The 23,811-nt window shown below is 41.0% G+C and overlaps 1 protein-coding gene across 1 annotated transcript in view; it reads right to left on the bottom strand.

Annotated features, from left to right (window-relative positions):
• Window positions 1-424: 424 nt before the first annotated feature.
• LOC145417510 (dnaJ homolog subfamily C member 5-like) overlaps window positions 425-23,811 on the bottom strand; it is a 259,223-nt gene continuing 235,836 nt past the window's right edge. The window contains exons 5-6 of the mRNA XM_080286219.1: window positions 1,147-1,200; window positions 425-460 (exon numbers count right to left, since the gene is read on the bottom strand). Coding sequence (XP_080142345.1) covers window positions 425-460; window positions 1,147-1,200 — 90 coding nt within the window. The remainder of the gene's footprint in view (window positions 461-1,146; window positions 1,201-23,811) is intronic.

The raw sequence follows: 23,811 nt of genomic DNA, 5'->3' as shown, positions 1-23,811 counted from the left end.
TGTGAAGCCTCCTATAGTGCCCCTGTAACTGGGTGGAGAGATGCAAATGCAGTATCCACCCAGGAACAACACCTCCAAACTCCTCCCCATGGCTGACTGTGGCAAGACACTGTCTGCATCAGAGCATCAGCTTACTGCATTGGATGGCCCTGCCAGGGCAGTTGCTTGCCTGAGACTGATGGGTCTGCATAGCCAGACAAACCAGGGTTACTCAACAACAATGGCACTTTCGATACTCTACCAGTAAAAAGCCTTTGTTGGTAAGGCCATTTAAATCTGAAAGTATTGCAATGTCGCCTTATGTCCCGAGGATGCCTAGAGTATATTGATGGCTATCTACCTACCAAGTTTCATGCTTTTACGACAAACTGTCTGGCCTGTGGCCTTCTTCTGAAGATTTTTTACATGCTGCACTTGGCATGAGTCATGTGCCACATACACCACCTGGGTGTGATGAAACCTGTCAAAAACAAATCTTAAAGAATTGGGCTATCAGATGGTCCAAACCACGCAGTGATTGGCCCTGCAGTTGCTAAGATATAAGTTTCTCAAAAGCGTTACGGTCGGGCTCCTCATATGTGAGAAAATGCCACTACCTGACAAGAGACTCAAAGTCCTCACTCATAATCAATGAATGCATACATCTGACCAAATACAGTAGGTAAGATACTGTATTTATCACAAACTTCCAATTCACCCTTATCACTCACAATATTTTGCATTAGGCCATATTTTATTCCTTCCTTAAGCTATTTCACTATCCCTATCTTTTATATTATTCCTTCACACCCTTTTCATTCCACACAAGCTCCGCAGCCTGCCTTACACAAACATGACCTGAATCCGGAAGTCAAGACATCAGCTTTTAGTCATCATCCATGTTACACAGGGGATCTTCAGGGATCCCCTGAATAATAAATAAATAAAATAAAGAAAACATCTATCCTGTACATCATTCAATAAATGAAAGGTATATGAATAAACAATGTCATGAAAGCTACCTGTAGCTAACAGCTAGATCTGAATTAGAATTCAATTTCATAACACAACAAAAAACTTGCAGAGGTCTAGTCTATAAAAAATTGCTAGAACACAAGTACGTGCATGTAAATACAGAGTAAGATGTTAAGCGAAAACTGTACTCACTTTTTTTGCTGAAGGGCCTGGCTGATTGGTGACCACACCCTCTTGCTGGTCAGGCTGGAGTGGTGGGAGAGGAAGGCAAATTGAGACTAAGCTATGCAAGTGGCAGTGGCACAAGGCTCTCACTGTCTCCATACTCTCATCACTGTGCTCAAACTTAGGTAATCATAATGCTACATGTCAGCTGCAGTGCTACAAAAAATAAAATACATTTCAATAACTAAAGGCAAAATACAGGTGTGTTGTTCTCATATATACACTATGTATACCAGTACTGTAATGCACATACAGCATCAAGCACTGTGGTGCTGATTTGAAAGCTAATATATTATTTTGTACTATTGCACTCAAGTATTCCTTCCCACCCAGCTCTCCTTAACCTCTGACTATGGCAAGGTAACACACGATCTCAGACCATAATACTGAGATAGTATGACTGCATAGCAGCTGCTACCAACCATTACTGGATAAAGTAATGGAATATGTGTAACACTGCTATAATCATGGGTTCAAGATATCAGGGTAGGAAGGAATGCTGGCTGCAACAGTACATCATATTTTTGTAAACAACCTATCTTAGAAGAAGCTTTCATTAATAATTGCAAGTCTGCTTACCAGTGGTAAATATGATTACTCTGATTATATTCCAGTTACTGTCCTGTCAAACTTTTAAGGTCCTAAATTCATATACAAAACTGAATGTCAGCAGCAGGTACTGCTGCCTTCCAGTAAATATAAATACTGTAACACACAAAGATTTATTAATGCATCAGTCCCAACTTAGTAACTGTCCCAGTTCTGAGCACAGTATGTGAGCTGGTGAAGGCAAGTCTCTACAGAGGGTGGTGCACAATGCTGCATCATGCTAAAGTAAACACTAGCATGAGGAGAGCACTGAGGATGCTACAGTGCTGCACTGCCTCAAAACCAAAAATTAACAGTAACCACACAAACAAATACAAAAACTGTAATAGGAATAAAACACTCAAACAATTACTATAATAGCAATAACAATTCTATCATACATGGTAATAAAAGCCAAAACATTCTAGACTGGACCTAACTGAATGATAAAACACCATTCATAAACTTACAGTACACTGAACTTGACTGAAGAGGTCTAAATAGGTTCAAGCATATTACAGTACAGTACTGCACTGTAAACATAACAGCAAAGAATATTCATGAAATCATATTCCAAAACACAAAACTATCTGAAAATCAAGTTGGTACAATTCTGCAGTATTTTTTTCTCACAGTGTTTAAGGATGCACATACCTATGGTAATGGCTATCAAAGAGTACTGTATGTGAAAAAATAATAGGAACAAGGAACAAAGGCGGCAAATTTGAAAGTATAATAATCAATACCATTACAGCATGCCAAATGCCTCCATTTAAATGGGGTGGAGAGATCCACTGCAGTTTTCAATGAGTACCAAACAGCACAGAAAGAAAGCCCACAGTTTTATTTCTCTAAATCCTATACTATAAGAGACAGGTTGTTAATAACACTAATACTGTACTTCATATCAGAAAGCTACAACTATGTGACAATATAACAACAAAAGAGGTGGGGGAAAGAGTTCCAGTTAATTAATTTAGCCCTCTTCATATGCATAAGCTTATGCAACACACAAAGAATACTACATGGTTAGTACAAGTGCAGTACTCCTCTGCTTACATAAATTATTCAGCTATATAAAAACTACTTTCAGTGATAAGAATATGAGACTGCGTACAACATTCTACCTATTTAAAATGCTTGCCAAATCCTCCTTTGTAAATCAGGCACCAGGTGGCATCTGTGCACATCCTGCCTCTCAGTTTGTTTTGCCATTACACGTGCGGTTATTTTTGTCGCAGGAGGAACACATTTGTGTTTTTTGCTATTTTGACCCACAGCAAGTCTCAAAAATGGAAGAGTAGTGGTAATGGTGAGCAGCAGCAACAAACAACTACACATTATAATGGTGGAAACGAAAGTGGACATCACTGAGTCGAAAGAGGAGAGAGAAAGCGTGGTGAAACGTGTGTTTAGTCTGATGGACTCTGATTCGTTTCTGAAGGCTCCAACACACTTGCATGCGTCGTCCTTGGTCACCTAATGGTGGCTCTCCATGCTGCTCAATCTCTGGTGGCTTCCCTTTTTAGTCCCTTATCCATGAGGTCACACTGAATGACCTTGTCCCAGGTCTTTCTCGGTCTACCTATTGCTACCCTACTGCTAAGATTAACACATCTCAGTTTCTGCATCCAATTATCATCCTCCATCCTCTCCACATGCCCAAACCATCTCAAGCTACCTCTCCTCATCACAACACCAATACACTCAATTCCCATCCTACTTCTCAACTCTCCCATCGTAAACCCCCCAGGCCTTCACTCAGGGACGCATTGCACATCCACCTAATGACTGCCATTTCTGTACGATTAAGCAAGCGAATATCTTCCTTCTTTACTGCCCAGGTCTCACTGCCATACAGAATTACACTCCTAACACACATCTCATACAAAGATCCCTTAGCATGAAGGGAGGGCCCTCTCAATGTCAGGAGAGGCAACAGCTCCCTGAGCTTTTTCCAACCACTCCTTCCTCCCACCTCCACCACATACCTTGTCTCCCAAATAACAAAACTCTTCCACACACTCACGAGACTCACCAGCAAGCTCAATCCTTTCACGCCTGACAATCTCCACATGAATTCCCTGACCCACAGCACACATTAAATCAGCATTATCTTGCAGTCTACCTCTAATACCACTACATCAATTATGCACCCACTTATTACAGACGCTGCACAAGATGGAAATACTTCCCACGCCCTTGTGGCAAATCGCACATGGCCACTCTCCCTCTTCTCTGACAGTACTGCCACCAGTCCTAGATACTATCACTTTTGTGTTATCTGCAATTACTCTCAACTCTTTGTGTCCCATACCATCTCTCCATTTCCTAAACCTTTCCTCTGCCTCCCTTTCATTCTCTGCAATCAACACCAAATCATCAGCATACAACATCTCCTGTGGGAGTCCATTTCTGAAGTCACCTGAGAGGGCTTCAGGTACCACAATAAACAACAAGGGGCCCAAAACTGACCCCTGGTGCACACCAACATTCATGAAAAAAACATCTCACACCTCCATTCACCCTTACCTGGATGCGAGCAACTACATACATGACCGTAACCTCCCTAACCAGCCACTCCTCGATCCCAAGCTTTCTCACTGCAAGAAAGCTGCAGGAACCAATTAATTATGTAAGTTGAGGAGTACTTGCAATTCTTTCTTGTTTTTCCCAAGGTACCACAAAATTAAATAGATATGCAACAGATTGGCAAGGGGATGCAGTGACCCCACAGTCCAGCACTTGTGTTACAAGTCTGTTCTTCGTTCTGCTAAAAATATCTTTACCTGTATTAAATGCTCTCAACTCTCCAACTCAAATTCTTCCCGCTCCTTCTGGCACCTTGCCAAAAACCTTTCTAACAACTTTACCTCATCATCCTTCCTTCCTCTTTTCTACTCTAATGGTTCCATAATTATTTCTTCTACTGATAAAGCAGATCTCTTCACTCAGACTTTCTCCTCCAATTCCACCTTACATGATTCCGGTGCTGTTCCTCCATCACTTCCCCCCTCCGACTTCCTCATGGCTGACATTAAAATTTCTTCAGCTGATGTATTTTCTGCCATCACTAGCCTCAATACTAACAAGGCATATGGGCCTGATGGAGTCCCTCCTGTTGTTCTCAAGAACTGTGCTTACACCCTGCCTAGGCAAACTCTTTCACCTTTGTCTATCAACTTGTACCTTTCCTTCTTGCTGGAAGTTTGTTCTCATTCAGCCAGTCCCAAAGAAGGGTGACCATTCCCAGCCTCTAACTATCGTCCAATTGCTGTAACATCCTGTATCTCAAAAGTTTTCAAGTCAGTTCTTAATAGAAAAATTTTAAAGCATCTTTCCTATCACAACCTTCTTTCTGATCGTCAGTACGGGTTCCTTCAAGGACGCTCCACTTGCAATCTTCTCACCTGCCTTTCAGACTCCTGGTCATCCTCCTTTCAAGAATTTGGTGAAAGCTTTGCCATTGCACTTGACATCTCAAAGGCTTTCGATCGAGTCTGGCATAAATCTTTAATTTCCAAACTGCCTCTTACGGTTTCTCTCCTTCTATCTGTGCCTTCATCTATAGCTTCCTTTCTGGTCGTTCTATAGCCGCTGTTGTAGACGGCCATCATTCTTCCCCTATATCTATCAACAGTGGCGTTCCTCATGGCTTTGTCCTATCACCAACTCTCTTCTTTTTATTCATCAATGATCTTCTAAGCTGTACAACTAACCCTATCCATTCGTACGCTGATGATTCCACACTTCACCTTTCCATTCGGTTCCTGGAACGTCCATCTCAGCAGTTACTTCAACAAACAAGGGATGAGGCTATGGCACACCTAATGTGTGACTTGGCTCATATCTCGGACTGGGGTAAAAATAATCTTGTTTTTAATGCATCAAAGACTCAGTTCTTACACCTATCAACCTGACAAAATCTTCCACAGGTGTACTCACTAATGTTTAACCCCTCCGTGGCCGCCGGCGTTGAATGACATTTAGCCGATCAATGGCCGCAGGCGTCATTTGAGCGCGGCCTATAAAAAACTGCAAAAATTTTTGGGAAGTGAACGAACATTCTGAATGTCTTCACACTGACCTACACTACACTCACATACACCTCATCAAGCAGTTCAAAGCCTGCTGCTGTGATGAGTGGATTTTCGATTTTTTCACTACTAGCCATGCCTAAACAAGCACAACTACACCCATTATCTCGACCCAGGCAGAACATATCATCTTTGTCCTCTCTTGCAAAACACACACAACCACCTGTTTACGATTATGAAGTAATACATGCACATACAAAAAAGACATGATAATAAGTGAGAAACACATTTTTGTCTCAGTATCTTTACCTATTTGCTCAGGTTTGCTGTAATGGTTTGGATCATTTGATGCACTGCAACTTGTACAAAACTGTGAAAACCTTCGGGAAGTGAACGAAAATCTGGGACATGACTCTGACCTTGACTTCACCCTCTCACATATCATCTGTCAGTTCACCACCTGCTGTCATGACGAGTGGATGTATGATTTTTTTGCTCGTGGCCATGCCTAAAAACACATAGTTACACCCATTATCTCCACCCAGACAGAAAATACAATTTTTTTCCTCCCTTGCAAAATACACACAACCACCCTGTTTACGAGACAGCAATATGTATTGCGAATATAACAAGGTAAAATGATAAAGAAAGATGAACATGTTATTACAGAAAAAATACATTTTCCCCCGTCTGTAAACTTATTTATTTCTACTTTGTATCTGTATTCGTAATAATTAGACTTCTGAAACTGCATTACGATTCTATTTTTAGCCATGCTCGTGGTGTGGGAGCTCGAAGTTGCTACTCAACTTCCGCATTGCTAATCAGATCTGACCCTCCACTTCATTCTCCTGTGGCAGAGTCTAATCTTGGAGGATGTGCAGTTTTCTCATTTAGGACCAAAAATTCATCTCTTTCGCTCCCTTTTCCAAGCATGGGCACAACGATAACGTAAAAAACAACTCGAAATTACCATAAACATATTTTATATCAAAATGGTGAAAAAATATTCATAATTTTTTTCCAGCCATTCCTAACAGATTATGTACTGAAATCATTCAATATCATCATACCTCATATATGCACAACATTTCAGCACCATTCGTCGTAGTTTTTTTTTCCTTTTGGGGGTGGGGTGGGGGTGGGGGTGGGGGGGGGTGAGGCACCTGCCCAGTTGCGCTGAGGCAGCGCCCCTGGGCGGCGATATCGGTTGCCAATATTTCTGCAACTTCCGCGCTCCATTGCAAGCCATCAAATGTGTCTAGGAAGCTGGGATTTGTACTGTTAGGTGCATCTGAACTTTCTCTTCAATATGGCAAGAAAAAAAATCAATTTTCGAAACTTCAAAAAATGGCCCCGGCGTCGGCCTGGCGTGCACAGAAAATTCCGGGCCTTCGGCCACGGAGGGGTTAATAATATTCGGCTTAATCCTGCATCATCCTTAAACATGCTTGGGATTTCATTCACTCGGAACTTATCTTGGAAAGATCATATTACATCTCTTGTAAAATCTGCTTCCAAGAGATTAGGAGTGCTAAGCTGACTCCGTGCCTTCTTTACCCCTGCACAATTGTTGACTCTATACATGGGTTTTATCCGCCACTGTGTAGAGTACAACTCTTATGTGTAGGAAGGTTCCCCACATACAGCTCTTCTCAATAGGGTGGAGTCAAAGACTTTTCGTCTCATTAAAACTCTCCTCTTCTTACTGACTCCCTTCAACCTCTGTCTCTTTGCCGCACTGTTGCATCTTTATCTCCTTTCTGTCACTACATCAATTGTCACTGTTCCTCTGAACTGTCTGCTTGCATTCCTCCACCTCTACGATGGGCGCGTAGCACCCGTCTAGCAGCAAACTCTCATCCCTTTTCTGTCCAGCTCTCTAATGCAAGAGTTAACCGTTACACCCAGTCCTTCGTTTATGCAACAGGTCAACTCTGGAACTGTCTACCTCTGTCTGTATTTCCTGCCAGCTATGATCTCCAGTCTTTCAAATGCAGTGTGTCCCGGCATCTCGAAATTATTGGAACTTGGAGTTGGCTCTCTCTAGTATTTTGTTTTTCTCTTGGAAGGAACATTTTTTGCAGGCTTGTAGCCTTTGGTTCCTTCTTCCTAGCATTTAAAAAAAAAAAAAAAAAAAAAAAAAAAAGCAGCAGCAGCTCTATCTCCTATGGCAGTGGAGGATGGAATTCTATACCTGAAACCTCCTTCTCCACTAACTCAGGTTTTCAATGACATTGAAGAGCCCTGTTATGGATCTCTCTATCCCAAGCAAATGAGGGAAAACAGGTTAGGATGCTAGGGCTAAGATGAAAGAGATTGTGGAAAAGAGAAGGATGGCAGTAATATAAAATTACCTGAGTAATGAAGGAAACTGCAGTATTAATATTGTAAATGGAAAAATCAAAGATAGATAAAAATCAAAGAAGAATGCAGGAGCTAACAAAGATAAAAGATAATGAAATTACAAGATGAACAAAGATATATGGAGAGGGAATGAGTTAATATAACAGAGAAATTAATCAACTCTTATTTTCGGACTCAGTGCTCATAAAGGTAAAACTAAGTAACTGTTTAGTAGTGGAAAAAAGAACTCAACCTTATTTGAGGCATCTAGAGCCACAGGGGCATCCCTGCCAATATACTGGTTTTGAGTTAGGTAGGGAAGACAACAGGCTTAACCCTCTTCTCAGTGACAGCACTGGTTACCATACAAGATTTGGCCTTCTGGACAGTGGTAGAAGGGCTCAAAGTCACGTGGTTTTGTCCATGCTGCCAGCTAAGCAAATCAGAGCAGGCAGGCATCTAAGCCACACAGCCCAAACCAATCAGCATTCTCACTCTCTGCCACTCCCCCAGAGCAGCCAATCAGCAAGCGTGTGGCCCGCCTGGTGTGCTGGTGAGGCTTCCCTCCTGTGTTCACTGAGATGTATAATTATTACGTATTGGATTTTTACCCCATTTATCGTGGATTATTGGTGACAAGATGAGCTGTTGTTATTGGGGTTGAAGGGGGGATGACAAGCTGAGTTCATCACATAGTTACAGTGAGGAGGTGGTGCCTATAACCTCTCGTAAGCATTAGAAGTGTGTGGAGAAGTGGAAAAAGGTAGAAAGGAAAAGGAAAAGAGAGTGGTGAGGGGAGACAGCGGGAGGGGGCGTGGCATTGAGGAAGCAGAGTTGGATGTCAATCTCCTAGATGACAACCCCACCATTTAACCCCCCACTGCCCCTTCTCAATTTACTTAAGCACTACACTATTTTTTTTCCGAGTTATTATTTCAATCTATTATGGTAGAGGATAATTAATAACTGCATTGATTTCAGTTTTAGTTGTCAAAAACGTGAAATTACAGTAATAATTATTTGTTTATTAACATTAAGTGAACTGGAATCTTCGGTTAATGAAGTTTTGTACATTAATACATTCGTTGATGGTTTTTCTGCTGTTTTTAAATCCCTACAATATGTTATTATGCCCACTTATAAATTGGGGGTTTGGTTTCCTGCATATTTTGTGATTACGGTTATTAATTTTTTTTTTTTTTTTTTTTTTTTGCATGTAGAGCATAGGTGCCGATGATCATTTTGATGTATAAAAGGTTTGTTTATTGCTTTCTGGTTATGATGTTGCCATAAACACAACTGTAAAGTGTCATAACCCAAAAGTACATTTTGACGCCGATGCCCCTTTGGTTCTAGACGCCTCGTTTGTCATTCGCTTTTCAGCTCTCTATGTTTATTCACTATTTTTGCCCATTATTCTTAACGTCTGCATCGTGAAGAATAACTTTTCATACAGTCTACTTTTAACATACAGTAAAACCTCGTTATAAGGGACTTCAATATACCGGACTTAGCTTTATCGGACTTGAGAAGCCTACCAGACTAGATTCTTATACAGTATATTGGGAAAAGTCCGATAAAGCCAGAAGCGGTTCAGACTGCCTGACCTCAGTCCAGCTTGGGCAGGGGGATGGTTGAGGATGTTTGGGTAGGTTGTCATGACCTTGATGATGGGCACTGGATGGGCAATGGGCGATTGTCATGATCTTGATGACAGGCATTGAGTGGTTTTCATGACCTTGATGATGGGCACTAGGTGGTTGTCATGACCTTGATGATGGGCATTGGAGTGGGTCAGGATCTTGAGGATTTAGACTGCTCAATATGGGTTGGATAACAAGTAATGAAGCGCGAATGCTAATGAAAAACAGAAGTAGTGTAATCTGGACTAATGTCTGATGTGTCACAAAAAGTCCGGGTTAACACAAGTAAGTCCCGATGTCGCTTTTATCAGAATTTCGCTATTTTCAGAATGGTTTGGGCCCCAATTAGTCCCCTATAGTGAAGTTTTACTGTTGTGTAACAACAAAAATGAAAACTTTTAATATTCATAAACATCCACAGCAAATGTCTTAATACTGTATATTATGATGAATAATGTATGTACTTATACTCCTCAGTTAATGCTGCATTACCTAACATTGAACATCCCAAAGAATTAAGCTAGTTTTACATACAGTCTTCCTTCAAATCAATTCATTTTTATAATTTTGTTACTTAAAAATCCTTCAGTACTGAATCAGACATAGAGTACAATGAACCAACACTTTATGTGGGATCTTTTCGCACGATACACATTTTAAGCAGAAAAGTCAACCCTGACAAAATTTATTTAGAGTATTTAAAAATATGAGGGAAGGTGGCAAAATTACCGACTCAACCTCCTCTCACAACTTCTGACATTTAAAACTCCCACATGATGGCTTGTGCCAACATGGCCACTGAGCATGACCGTCACACACATGCACTTAGCATCCTTCTCACTCTACCCCCTTCCCCTCTCTCTGAAGAAACTTTGATCTGCTACCATAAGCATTGTCATCCCATGCAATCCTGGTTTTTGTGTGTTAATTGTAGTGTCAGTTGGTCTGCTGTAGCTCCTCAAACTCCCACACACACTTCTGCAGCTAGTGTTAGGGGACAATGTGTGCCATGCGCGCTTTATTATGCAGTAAACTCTCGTTATACAGAACCCTCTTTTAACAAATTTCAGTTTTGACGACCACACTGAGCTGGCTGAACGTTATGTTCATTTAACAAATTTTTGTTCAGTAAAAGAATGGACGAGTGAGAAACACTGACCAGCATGGCATCCCTACACACACCCACACTCCTCTGCATCCCACAGAATGCCGCATCAGTTTCTGGATGACCAACATCATGAGAGGAGCCATATATAGAGCACTTATTGAGAAAAAAAAGCTATTTAGACTTAGATGTTACGGTGTATGACTGTACAGCTGAACACGCTCAATACTTAACGATCTTTGTTGTGTAAAAACCAAGACACCGGGAAAATTACTGAACAGCATGGTGTTTTTAATAACGTCAAGAGTCTGGTACCAATTAGTTTTTTATATCGAGGATGTCCTGTATATCAATATTCATCTATCTACCTATCTCATATTATATATATATATATATATATATATATATATACAGTAAGGTCCCGGGTTACGTCAGTATCGACTTACGTCAATTCAAGGTTACGACAGTCGGTCCGTGAGAGGAAATTTTAAAATATAAGAAAATAAAGAAAAAAATACGTAAAGCGCGGGTTTTAAAGTGTTGCTCTGTACCGCAAGATGTCTCTGGAGTTTTCCCGCCTCATGCTTGACTACCAACAATCGCTCTCAGTCTCACTGCTACCACCGCCTGATACAGTGATACCGTCATTTTCTTGTGTTTTTCGCCATCCTGATTCCATGATGCCTAAGAGACAGCTTCTGGTGACCATAACGACTCCAAGAAACGCAAGACCATCACATTACGTGAAAAAGTCGATATTATTAAGCGTAATGAGAAAGGAGAAAAGGCATCAGCAATCGGGCGTGCGCTAGGGATGAGCCGTACTACCATAGCTACAATCCTCAAAGACAAGGAACGTATCTTGACTCACATTAAAGGTGCAACTCCCATGCAATCAACTGTGATTACAAAGCAAAGATCAGGACTGTTGATTGAGATGGAACGGATGCTAATGCAGTAATCCCGCATTTTTTGCGGATTTTTTGTCTACGGTTTTGCCCTCTCGCGGATTTTCTTAGCATTAATAAGTTCAACTAAAATATCCTTGAATATACAGAAAACAAAAAATTTGAAATTCCCGCAGCTTCCAATTGTAGCGCGGTAAACTCAAGCCACCCTCCGTCCCTTTCCCGCGGCCCCTCTGCCAGTGTTACCATATCTAGCATAATTTTATTCTTTTAGCATAATTTTGATCAAATTTTCGAGTCTGGAATATTTTTTAGCATATCAGAAGTTTTAGAATCATTCTAGCATAATAAAGAATGGAATGGAATATTTTTGGAATAATTTTATAAAAGCTACAAATCAGAGAGAGAGAGAGAGAGAGAGAGAGAGAGAGAGACGAATAAGGTAAGATGTTTGAATAGTTGGTTACTTTCAGTTTGGGCTTGGTTGGGTTGGATTAGGTTAGGTTAGGTTGGATTAGGTTAGGTTAGGTTTTAGGTTAGGTTCGGTTTGGTTCGGTTAGGTTAGGATAAGTTTGAGCTTTGTACTTTACCCATGAAACCTAGGTTTTTCTGATGGATTTTGGTATGATTCATTCGATTTTCAGCTTCATTTCAGTTGGAAATGACCATTTTCTGTGTTTCCCCCCCTCCCTATAACCCCCGATTCCCCAAAGATCCCACATTATTGCAGGGGGATGGGGGGGTCATATCTCAAAATCTGGTTATTTCCGACGGAAATGATGCTCAAAATCGAATGAATCACATCAAAATCCATCAGAAAAACGTAAGTTTCGTGGGAAAAAGCAGTATGGGCAGAAAACCGATATTTACCCTCTTACTGTATGTACTGTAGGTTCATTTTAATATTTTCATAGTAAACAATACATAATTAATATGTAGCATGAATATGTATAGAATTTTATTATTTAGCTTCAAGTTAGCATAATTCATTTTTTACTTGGAACAAATTTGCTCAATCTAGCATAATTTTTTCACTGCCCTAGCATAATTTCGTTGTTTGGGTATGGCAACACTGCTCTCTGCCCCACATTCTTCAGTCCACGCCTGACTGCCTCACGTGTCTGGTGTACTTGTAACTGCCTATGATTTGAGCCTCTTGCCTCCCACTTGCTTTCCACATGGCCCCAGGACGTAAGCCAGCCTCACCAAAGGCTAATAATACAATTAGTAAGAACTCCAAAGTGACAAAACGATCAAGAAAAGTTATGACCTTAGCAGAGAAAATTGTGTTACTGGACAAGCTAAGAAACGACCGTGGGAGTGTTTGCTATCACCAGTTAATGCATCTTTTTATTTTGTACTGTTTTGTGAATAAATGTGTAGATAATTGTGTATTACAGTATGGTGTTTATGTTTTTCCTTCATAATGGAGTATGTGCTTTCAATCTTGTAAGAAGGTATTTCGGGATGAGTATGGAGGTTTCGGGACAATTCGCAGTCACAACAAACACAAAACAATTCGCCTTCATTAATGAAGATAGCTATGGGTGACGCTAGAATATAATTCAAAGGCGACTACAGCGAGGAAGAAACAAGTTAATTATTGACTAAAGGTGCAACTAATAAATAATATCCAGAACCTACGCTACTGAACATAGACTTTGCTTGATCCCCCTGAAATATAGTTATTAAAGTATTGATTAATTAATAATAAGTATATCGATAAAAGTATTGATTAGTATATTTATAGAATGGCGGGGAATCGTCCAGGGTGCGAATTGTTCTGAAGGGGAATCGTCCATGTTTTGACGGGGAATTGTCTGACGGCGAATTGTCTCGCAATCAGTATGGACATGGACTGTGTGATGGGCAGCATGGTGGACACAAGTGTAAGATTCAATTGTTAATAGAGTATTCGCGGAATTGACTTTTCGCGGGGGTTACAAGAACGAAAGTACCGCGAAACATGCGGGATTACTGTGCTGTGGATTGAGGACAATAATCAACGATGCATGCCTCTGAGTGAACAGTTAATCTGTGAAAAAGCACGCACACTTTACCAAGACCTTAGGAAAGAAAAAAGTGAGGAAAGTGAGACCAACGAGACATTTGGGGCATCAAAAGGTTGGTTTACTCGTTTCAGGGCTCGAGCAAACCTAACCAGCAGAAGAATTTTCGGAGAGGCAGCCAGTGCAGATGACGAAGCAGCAAAAACATTCGTTAAAGAGTTGGAGAAGTTGATTGAGAAGGAAGGCTACATTCCAGAACTTATTTTTAATGTTGATGAAACGGGACTAAACTGGAAATGAATGCCTAACAGAACCTATATCGCTAAAGAAGAAAAAACCATGCCAGGTCACAAACCATCCAAAGAGCGCCTAACGCTACTTTTGGGGGGAAACTGTGCAGGCGATTTCAAGCTTAAATCACTACTCGTGTACCACTCCGAAAATCCAAGAGCTCTTAAGGGGATCCTTAAAGCTAGCCTACCAGTTTATTGGAAAAGTAATTTAAAGGCTTGGGTGACTAGTGCAATTTTCATTGACTGGTTTTCAAAGTGTTTCGTGCCAAAGGTTGAATGGTATTGTGCTGTGAAGAATCTGCCATTCAAAGCTCTTCTCATTATTGATAATGCTCCTGGTCATCCTTCGAGCCTGACAGAGTTGCACCCTATTGTAAAAGTTGTGTTTATGCCACCAAACACAACATCAATCCTACAACCCATGGACCAAGGTGTAATAAGAGCATTCAAGGCTTGCTACCTGAGAAAAACATTCAGACAGGCAATACGAGCAACAGAAAATGGTAAAGTAACACTCAAAGAATTCTGGAAAGATTTCAACATCTATAAGGCAGTTAAAAATATTGGAGAATGTTGGGCTGAAGTGACTGAGACAAATATGCACGGAGTGTGGAAAAAAGTGTGCCCTAACCTCGTAAATGACTTTAAAGGATTTGATGAAGACAGTATAAATGAAGTCAAGCGCAACTGTGTGAAAATTGGAAATGATTTAAATCTGGACATAGACGAGAGTGATGTACATGAACTTGTTGATTTACATGATCAAGAGCTGAGTAATGAAGACTTGCTATACCTAGGAAAACAAATGGAAAATGAAAAAAGTGATGAGGTAGAACCGCTAAGACAGTTTAAGATTAAGGAAATGGCAAATGCTTTCGACTTCCTAGAAAAAGCAATGGCTGCATTTGAAGATCAAGACCCAAATGCAGAGAGGTTTGCCAAAGTGTACAGGGGAATTGAGGATGCAGTGTCCTGTTATCGTCAAATCTATGACGAAAAGAAATATGCCGCCAAGCAGTCTTCAATTCTCCAGTTTTTCAAGCGAACTGAACACCGAGCCACAACTTCACCACCAGTTGCTGCCTCATCCTCATCGTCAACCCCTGACTCCCTATCTTCAGCCCCTGACTCCCCTGCTTCAGCCCCGGACTCCCCTGCTTCAGCCCTGGACTCCCCTGCTCCGGTCCCTGACTCCCCTGATGCAGTGCCTTCCACATCGCAACCCCAGTAACGAGTCAAGTTGATGTCAGAAGGTATGTAGTGACACACAGTATGCATCTTTTATTACAGTGCCATACAGTAATCGGTCATTTTATCACTGAAATAATTTTGCTGTCCGAGTGAGAAAAAAAAAAACACATCAAACTTGATGTTAGAAATGCTTACATTATCGTGCTGGTAATGTTATTTCATATTTTATGGCAGTAATTTACAGTAAACTTTATTGTATGATGAAGTATGAAAAGTGCTTGAATATAGGAATAAAATGTGTGTTGGCAGTGTGCACGTGTGTAAGGACGGGAGAGTTAGGGAGCGGCAGCCAGACTCAGTTGTGGGTGAGGCAGTGGTGGCGTAACTCTGCTGCCATGACGATGAGAAGTGCTGTTACCGCAGCGAGTGAGCTACTGTGACGAAGACTCTTAGCTAGTACAACTTATATTTTATTCAATAAATATCATCAGTTCAAAAGACTATGTTTCTTATACATACCTGTTATAAGATTATTACATGTATAGTATGCAATGTATGGTTGAAAAATCTGTAAGATGCACTGCGGTAAGTATAATCATACGACGTACTTATACAGTATAAAACTCGAGTTACGTTCAAAATCGGCTTACGTCATGTCTCAGGAACGGAACTCTGACGTAACCCGGGACCTTACTGTATATATATAATATATATATATATATATATATATATATATATATATATATATAGTCATTACTCGTTTTACAATGTTTCGGTTTAAGATATTTCACTACAATAATAGAAAAATTTCCACCCAAAAATCCGATTTACGATAAATTTCCTGCTATAACGATTTTGCCATCGAGAAGCGACAGGCACACGCAAGGTGACCGTCACTTGTCTCAGGCAAGATGGCAGCACCGGCATGCAGGCATTGTTGTGGTTCAGGTCCCACCACCCCTTCAAAGCTCTGTCTTTTCAACTTGTTCATGTGTGCCCCCCTGTTATCATCACCTCTCAGCCAAACATAGTACTACAGTACTATGGCTTTGTGTGCCCAGTGGTAATGCCAGTGCCAGTGTAGGCCCCAGTGCTATGGTTGGTGCAGGTATGGGTCCCAGTGCTAAGGTTGGTGCAGGTATGGGCTGGATTCCCCTCCCCCTAACCTGTTCCTGTCTGACTCAGAGGCTGACCACTAGTGCCTGTAAGCACAGGCTGTCCCCATCCTCGGGGGGGACGACTTGGACCAACACAGGAATGAATGAGGGTGGGTTGTCATTTATGGTTCAGTCTTGGTTAGGCGACTTTGGGAAGCTGAGTTGAAGTAACCCCCCTTTTATAATGGGTTGCAATGTACTGATTTACAATAAAATCGGTATACAATAAGGTATGACCTGACATAACCCCATCGTAAAACGAGTAATGACTGTATATATTATATATATATATATATAACAAAAAGCAGCACCAGTTAAATCCAAAGAAATGTATGAATGACATTACAGAGTAGTTTTAGTGTTAATGAATTAACAGTAAGGACAAAGATAGAGAGAACAGGGAAAAATTGTGCAAATAATGCATTTCTCTGGATGTGAGAACATATCAAAAAGGTGGGATGCAGGAAATAGGGTGTTGATTAAGAAGGAAAGGGTAATGTACAAGTTCATTTGTGCCCAATGTGACCTGCAAATTACTGTACAAAGTGCCAGTATCTGACACAATGCCCTACAGATTTATGAAAAGATCTCAGGACTGTGCGTGCTGGTAATCCTCCGCTCTTTACCAGTCACAAAAGCTTGTTTTCTAAGTTTTGTGCTTGCAGGAACTTCATCACACAAACATCACTGGCATAGCTGGAGAAGCAGGCACTTCCACTACCAAAGATTTTCCTCTTTGCTTCAGGGAGGTGTGAAAGGTGGGGGGGTTACACAATTTCCTAGCTCTTCAGTATGGAAAGACTAGCCCATTCTTGAAGTGCTTCTAATCTTCCACCTTCCTGATGAAGGAAACTTCTGAACATGAGCTTAAGGTCTTGTTATTTGCTGGTTATGCAACACGTGAATGCTATATAATCCCTATATGAACCACAAGTATGCTAAGCCAAGAACATTCTGGGAGTTCATTGGATGAATAATTTGAAGGAGTGGGCAACATCAGCCCAGAGTCTGCCTTACACAGACATGAAACCCAAATCCAAATTCAAGATTTCTTCAGCTTTCGCAAAACCCCACTGTCCCCCATAATACAGTAATCCCCGTACTATCCGGACGCCCACTTTCCGGACATCCCCACTTACCGGACATTGTGGGCCTGGACCTTCGGAACCCAAAAAGGGCCAAAAAAAAAAGAAAAGAAAAAAAAATCCGAATTTTTTCCCACCCATAATTTGAAAATGCCGCACGGTGCCGAACAGCTATTACACCACGGACCCTCCCCCCTCCCCCCTCCCCTGTCAGGGTTGCCATTTGGTATTTTTCATTACCAAATGTGGGCCAATTTGGTCATGAAAAATTCATTTGGTACTGAATCAGAGTAATGCATTACCAAACGGATTTTTCACATGTATGAGGATACACAGGATGGAGATGGTGGATTGTTTGCTCTCTCTCTTAATCTGCTAAGGTACATAGCGTGAAAATAACCAACGAGCTGTTAATTATACGAAGAGTGATTACATGTACAGGTACAGTAATCCCTCTAATATCCGAACGCCCAATATCCGAACATCCCCACTAACCGAACATAATCGTCCCGGGATCCAATATTCCCAAAATGGGCCAAAAACCGCAAAAAATTCGAAAAAAAAACTTACTTTTTTCCCACAAGTAATTTGAAATCCCCGCCTGGCGCCGAACAGCTGTTACACCATGGTCCCTTCACCCCTTCCTTCCTCCCCCCTCCCCTGTCAGGGTTGCCATTTGGTATTTTTCATTACCAAGTGTAGGCCAATTTGGTAATGAAAAATTCATTTGGTAATGAATCAGAATAATGCATTACCAAATGGATTTTTCACATGTATGAGGATACACAGGATGGAGATGGTGGATTGTTTGCTCTCTCTGATTAATTTGGTAGCCTATATAGCGTGATAATAATCAACATGCTGTTAATTATAAGAAGAGTGATTACATGAATTTCCACTTGTGTATATAATTAGTGAAGAATAGATGCTAGTTTTACGAATTTGGTAATGAAAATTGAGGAGTTTGGTAATGTGGCCGTTGCGATCTGGTAACTCTGTTACCCCGCCATCATCAACAGTCACAGCCAAACTCCGATCGAGAGCAGATGCTTATAGCAGTGCAAGCCACAAGTGCTTGTTTTTTGTGAATAAACAGTGAATAAACTGCAATACCTCGCCACTAGAACACAGGAATTTACAGTGTTAAGAAATTAGAATTTAGAGTGCAGAGGATTAACTGTGGACTGCAAACTGGCAGTTCAAACCAGTCCAGGAGCCAGGGACTTGTAAGTACCCAGAATGTTTAATATTGTATAAAGTCACCTCTAAAACCTCATTTTATGGTTCTTTTGCATTTATTTCAGTCTTTTATGTCCCTTATTGGTGTGATTTGGGTCTTAAATAGGTGCAATGCATGCCCAGACGGAATTGTATAGGTGTTTTTCTGAGTTAGGGTCCTTAAGTACAAGTCCAGGAGGCTGGGACCAATATCCGGACAGGATCACTATCCGGACATGCCTTTGGCTCTATTACATTGGATATTGGAGGGATTACTGTATTTCCACTTGCATATATAATTAGTGAAGAATAAATGCTAGCTTTATGAATCTGGTAATGAAAAGTTAAAGTTGGTAATGAACATTGAGGAGTTTGGTAATGTGGCCATTGCAATCTGGCAACTTTGTTTCCCCCTCACACCAATCAGTTATTGCCTAACTTCGATCGTGAGTGGTAGCATATCATAATGGGTGCCACAAGTGCTCATTTTTTTGTGAAAAAATAGTGAATAAACTGCCATACCTCACCCCTAAACCACACGGGAATTTACAATGTTGTGCAGTGTTAAGAAATTAGCATTTAGAGTGCAAAGGATTAACTGTGGAGTGCAAATGCCAGCTGAAATTGGCCTGGTGCAATTAACATTGTGCAGTGTTAAACAGTTATAACTCACAGTGCTAAGAATTAATGTAAGTCCAACACAACACAGGATTACTGTACGTGCTTCAAAAGAGCATTTTCACCACTGCCAAAAACCTTACAAAAGGCGGCCACAAACGTGCTGTAATTACCCTGGATGAGGTACAGTCACTTCTGATTCCTCATTCTTTGGATCCTTTTCATTTATTTCAAGCTTTATGTCCATTATTGTGTGAATAGGGTCTTAAATAGGTTTAAATATGTGCAATGCATGTCTGGTAGGGAGTTATTTAGATGGCTTTAAAAATTAGGCTGGATTAGGGTCCATAAGTACCAGTCCAGGAGCCAGGGACTTGTTGTGAGTACCCAGAATGATTAACCCCTTGACTGCGGGGTGTTACTTTCATGATGCTTGGGAGCAAGGGATTATACCGCGAGGCGTCACTTTTGTGATTCTGTGTTATTTTGAAATCGCCCGGGCTTTCAAGTGGTGGCTTGTATCATCTATCAGTACCGCCAATGTCCAACACTAGTCAGCACTCCTAATATCATCTGTACTCCCATCCATTGTTGACAATTTAGCCATTTCTCCCCATTCTTGACTCCCCTCCCTACCTCCCCTCCATCACCCTATCCTCTCGCCTGCCCGGCCGTGCTACACTAAGTAAATCTTCCCTGGAATTTTTCACTGATTTCATCCATTGAAATAAGCCCTATGCCCTATTCTTATACCAAATAATATATACAAGAAAGAAATAAGGTAAGTGATAGTGCCATACACCTGGAATTGGCTAATTATCACCTGACAGCACCTCACGTGCACTCGTTCGCTAATTTTTGCTGTTTATTTCCCCTTGAAATATGCCATATAATCTATTCTCGTAATAAAAATATATATTAGAAAGGAAGGGAGAAGCCAAAGTGATATTTACATTCACCTGGAACTACCTAATTTATTATGTATTGTCTAGATTTCCTGCCAATCATTTCATAGTGTATAAATTAGCAGCTTTCACCCCGCTGACATTGGCAGCATTGCACTTCCCCTAGGCAGGCCACCACACTGTATTCAGTTTACTGTCGTCTTTCAAGGAGAAAGCACGTCGGATTCGCGCCTGCCCAATTCCGCAGCTTTTTAGCCCCATGGAAAGGGCCCTGTGACCTCTACCCCCTACTAAACCTCGTGTGGAAAGAGGTAAAGGGCTAAGTGACTGCTGTGGAACGTGAACTGGCTAATTTGTCAATGAAAATGATAGACAGTGACTACGATCTATCTGGTGAGTAAAACAGTGCAAGTGGAAATGTAAATAATGTGTAAACAGCAAGTGAAAGCAATGAATGCAAATATAAGTGAACAGTGGAAAATAGTTTTATAAGTTACTGCAAGTGACTGCATAACACAGTGTAAATAAAATAGAAATGTAAATAATGTAAATAGAGAATGTAAATGAGTAGTAATATAAGAATACAAGTATACTGTATATACTAGAAGTAATGAAAGTAAAAGTTTCACTCTAGCATGTATGAATACTATGAGTTATGAAAGTGAAAATGAAAGTGACAGATTCACTCTCAACGCTAGTATACAGGACGAGAAAATGAATACTACATATTTTACTGAAAGAGAAATTGAATGCCTACAGCGACAATAAATTACTATTACTGAAGGAAACTTATGGATAAAGACTGTAGATATATATGTGTTATATAGTAATAGAAATATAAACTGTGAGTGTTTTTATGAATAATAAATGACAACACCAGCGGCAAACAAGTGCAAGTGGGAAGGTCATATGCACTCGTAATTTTCATTGCTTTCAATGTTTTTTTTTTTTTTGGAGTATGGACTCCAAACTCTTTGAGAATCATAGAATAGTGTTTCTAGTGATAATATCAGGCTGTGGTAATCATATTACGGGTTGTCGGGAAGTGTAAAGTGGAGACTTCGTTACCCAACCTCAGAGGTCTCCACAAGTCCTACAGTACTCGACGAAGGCTCAACAAACATCCCAGGGGAAAGCTGAAGGTATGTTTTTTTTTTTTTTTTAATGCGAGGAAGAAGGAACCAAAGGCCATGAGCCCGCAGTAACAGTTCCCTCCAAGAGAAAAACAAAATACAATAAAGAGCCAAATTCAAGATCCGATCATTTTGAGATGCCTGGACACACTGCGTTTGAAAGACTGGAGATCATAGGCAGCAGGAAATACAGACAGAGGGAGACAGTTCCAGAGCTGACCTGTTGCATAAATGAAAGACTGGGAGTAACGGTTAACTCTTGCATTAGAGAGTTGGACAGAAAAAGGATGAGAGTTTGCTCCCAGACGGGTGCTACGCGCCCGTCGTAGAGGTGGAGGAATGCAAGCAGACAGTTCAGAGAAGCAGTGACCATTAAAGTAGCGATAGAAAAGAGATAAAGATGCAACAGTGCGGCGAAGAGACAGAGGTTGAAGGGAGTCAGTAAGAGGAGGAGAGTTAATGAGACGAAAAGCCTTTGACTCCACCCTATTGAGAAGAGCTGTATGTGGGGAGCCACCCCACACATGAGAGTTGTACTCCACACAGGGGCGGATAAAACCCCTGTATATAGTCAACAATTGCGCAGGGGTAAAGAAAGAGCGGAGTCGGCTTAGCACACCCAATCTCTTGGAAGCAGATTTTACAAGAGATGTAATATGATCTTTCCAAGATAAGTCCCGAGTAAATGAAACCCCAAGCATGTTCAAGGATGATGCAGGATTAAGCTGAATATTATTAAACATTAGTGGGTATACCTGTGGAAGATTTTGTCGGGTTGATAGGTGTAAGAACTGAGTCTTAGATGCATTAAAGACAACCATATTATTTTTACCCCAGTCAGAGATACGAGCCAAGTCAGACATTAGGTGTGCCATAGCCTCATCCCTTGTTTCTTGAAGTAACTGTTGAGATGGGCGTTGAGATGGGCGTTGTGGCATATGCATATGTAATTATAATATTCTAGGACTAATAACTGATTTTTGGCAAATATTTTTAGACAGTCTGTCGGAGCGCGAATATGCCCGCGAGACACGCAAGTCAGGCAAAAACAACCCCGGTTTAGGGGTTAATATTGTATAAACTCACCTCTAAAACCACATTCTCTGTTTCTATTGCATTTATTTCAGTCTTTTATGTCCCTTAGTGGTGTGATTTGGGTCTTAAATAGATCCTATGCATGTCCAGAGGGAGTTGTATAGGTGTTTTTCTGAGTTAGGGTCCATAAGTACAAGTCCAGGAGGCTGGGGCCCACTCTCCGGACAGGACCACTTTCCGGACATGCCTTTGGCTCGTGAATAATCTATCTATATCTATACACCCCCAAGGAAAGGGAGGTAGCCGAGACAGGACGACGACACTCCCCATTTACTCATCCATAGCCCCAAAGGGGAGAAGGGACACAACCTCACCACACCACACCACACAAGGGTCAACTGCGCAGTGCAATCAGTGACATTCGCAACAGGGCCCGACAGCAGAGCTGGTTTACCCCCTGCCACATCATAATAGACCCAGTGAATAAACTGCAATACCTCGCCAGTAGACCACATGGGAATTTACAGTGTTGTGCAGTGTTGAGAAATTAGAACTGAGAGTGCAAAGGATTAACTGTGGAGTGCAAACTGGTGGTTGAAACTGGCGTGGTGCAATTAACAATGTGCAGTGTTAAACAATTATAACTCACAGTGTAAAGAATTTCTGTAAGTGCAGCACAACACTGGATTACTGTACATGCTTCAAGAGCATTTTCACCACTGCCAAAGCCTTAAGAAGGCAGCCACAGATGTGCTGTAAGTATCCTGGCTGAGGTACAACCACCTCCAATCCCTCATTCTTTGGTTCCTTTTCATTTATTTCATACTTTATGTCCATTATTGGTGCAAATAGGGTCTTAAATAGGTTTAAATAGGTGCTATGCATGTCCGGCAGGGAGTTATTTGGGTGACTTTCAAAGTTCGGCTGGGTTAAGTTCCTTAAGTACCAGTCCAGCAGACAGGTGCCCACTTTCTGGATGGGACCACTTTCCGGACATGCCTTTGGCTCTATTACATCGGATAGTGGAGGGATTACTGTATATGTGTATAGACATATATATATATATATATATATATATATATATACACACTCAACCCTCCATTTGCTGGACTACAAGGGGAGGTAGACCAGTCCAGGAACCCTAGAAGTCCGGGAATGGCAAAAGTCCGGCTCCACATACCATTCCCCGAACTTTTACCATACTTTGTCCGAATTCTCCTATACTGTCCAGCAATTAGTCCGATAATCTAGAGCATTCTGGAATGTAGGCTACCTATACCACCATAACTAACATACACAGTATGTAAAATAATAACACTGACGCAATAACAATAATAATCTATCTATCTATCTATAGCCCG

The sequence above is a fragment of the Coenobita brevimanus genome, chromosome 110 (assembly GCF_032717465.1).
Source record: "Coenobita brevimanus isolate Jiangsu-jjx chromosome 110, ASM3271746v2, whole genome shotgun sequence".
NCBI lineage: Eukaryota > Metazoa > Arthropoda > Malacostraca > Decapoda > Coenobitidae > Coenobita > Coenobita brevimanus.
Note: the sequence above shows the minus strand (reverse complement) of the source record. Positions and strands in the feature narration are given on the sequence as shown.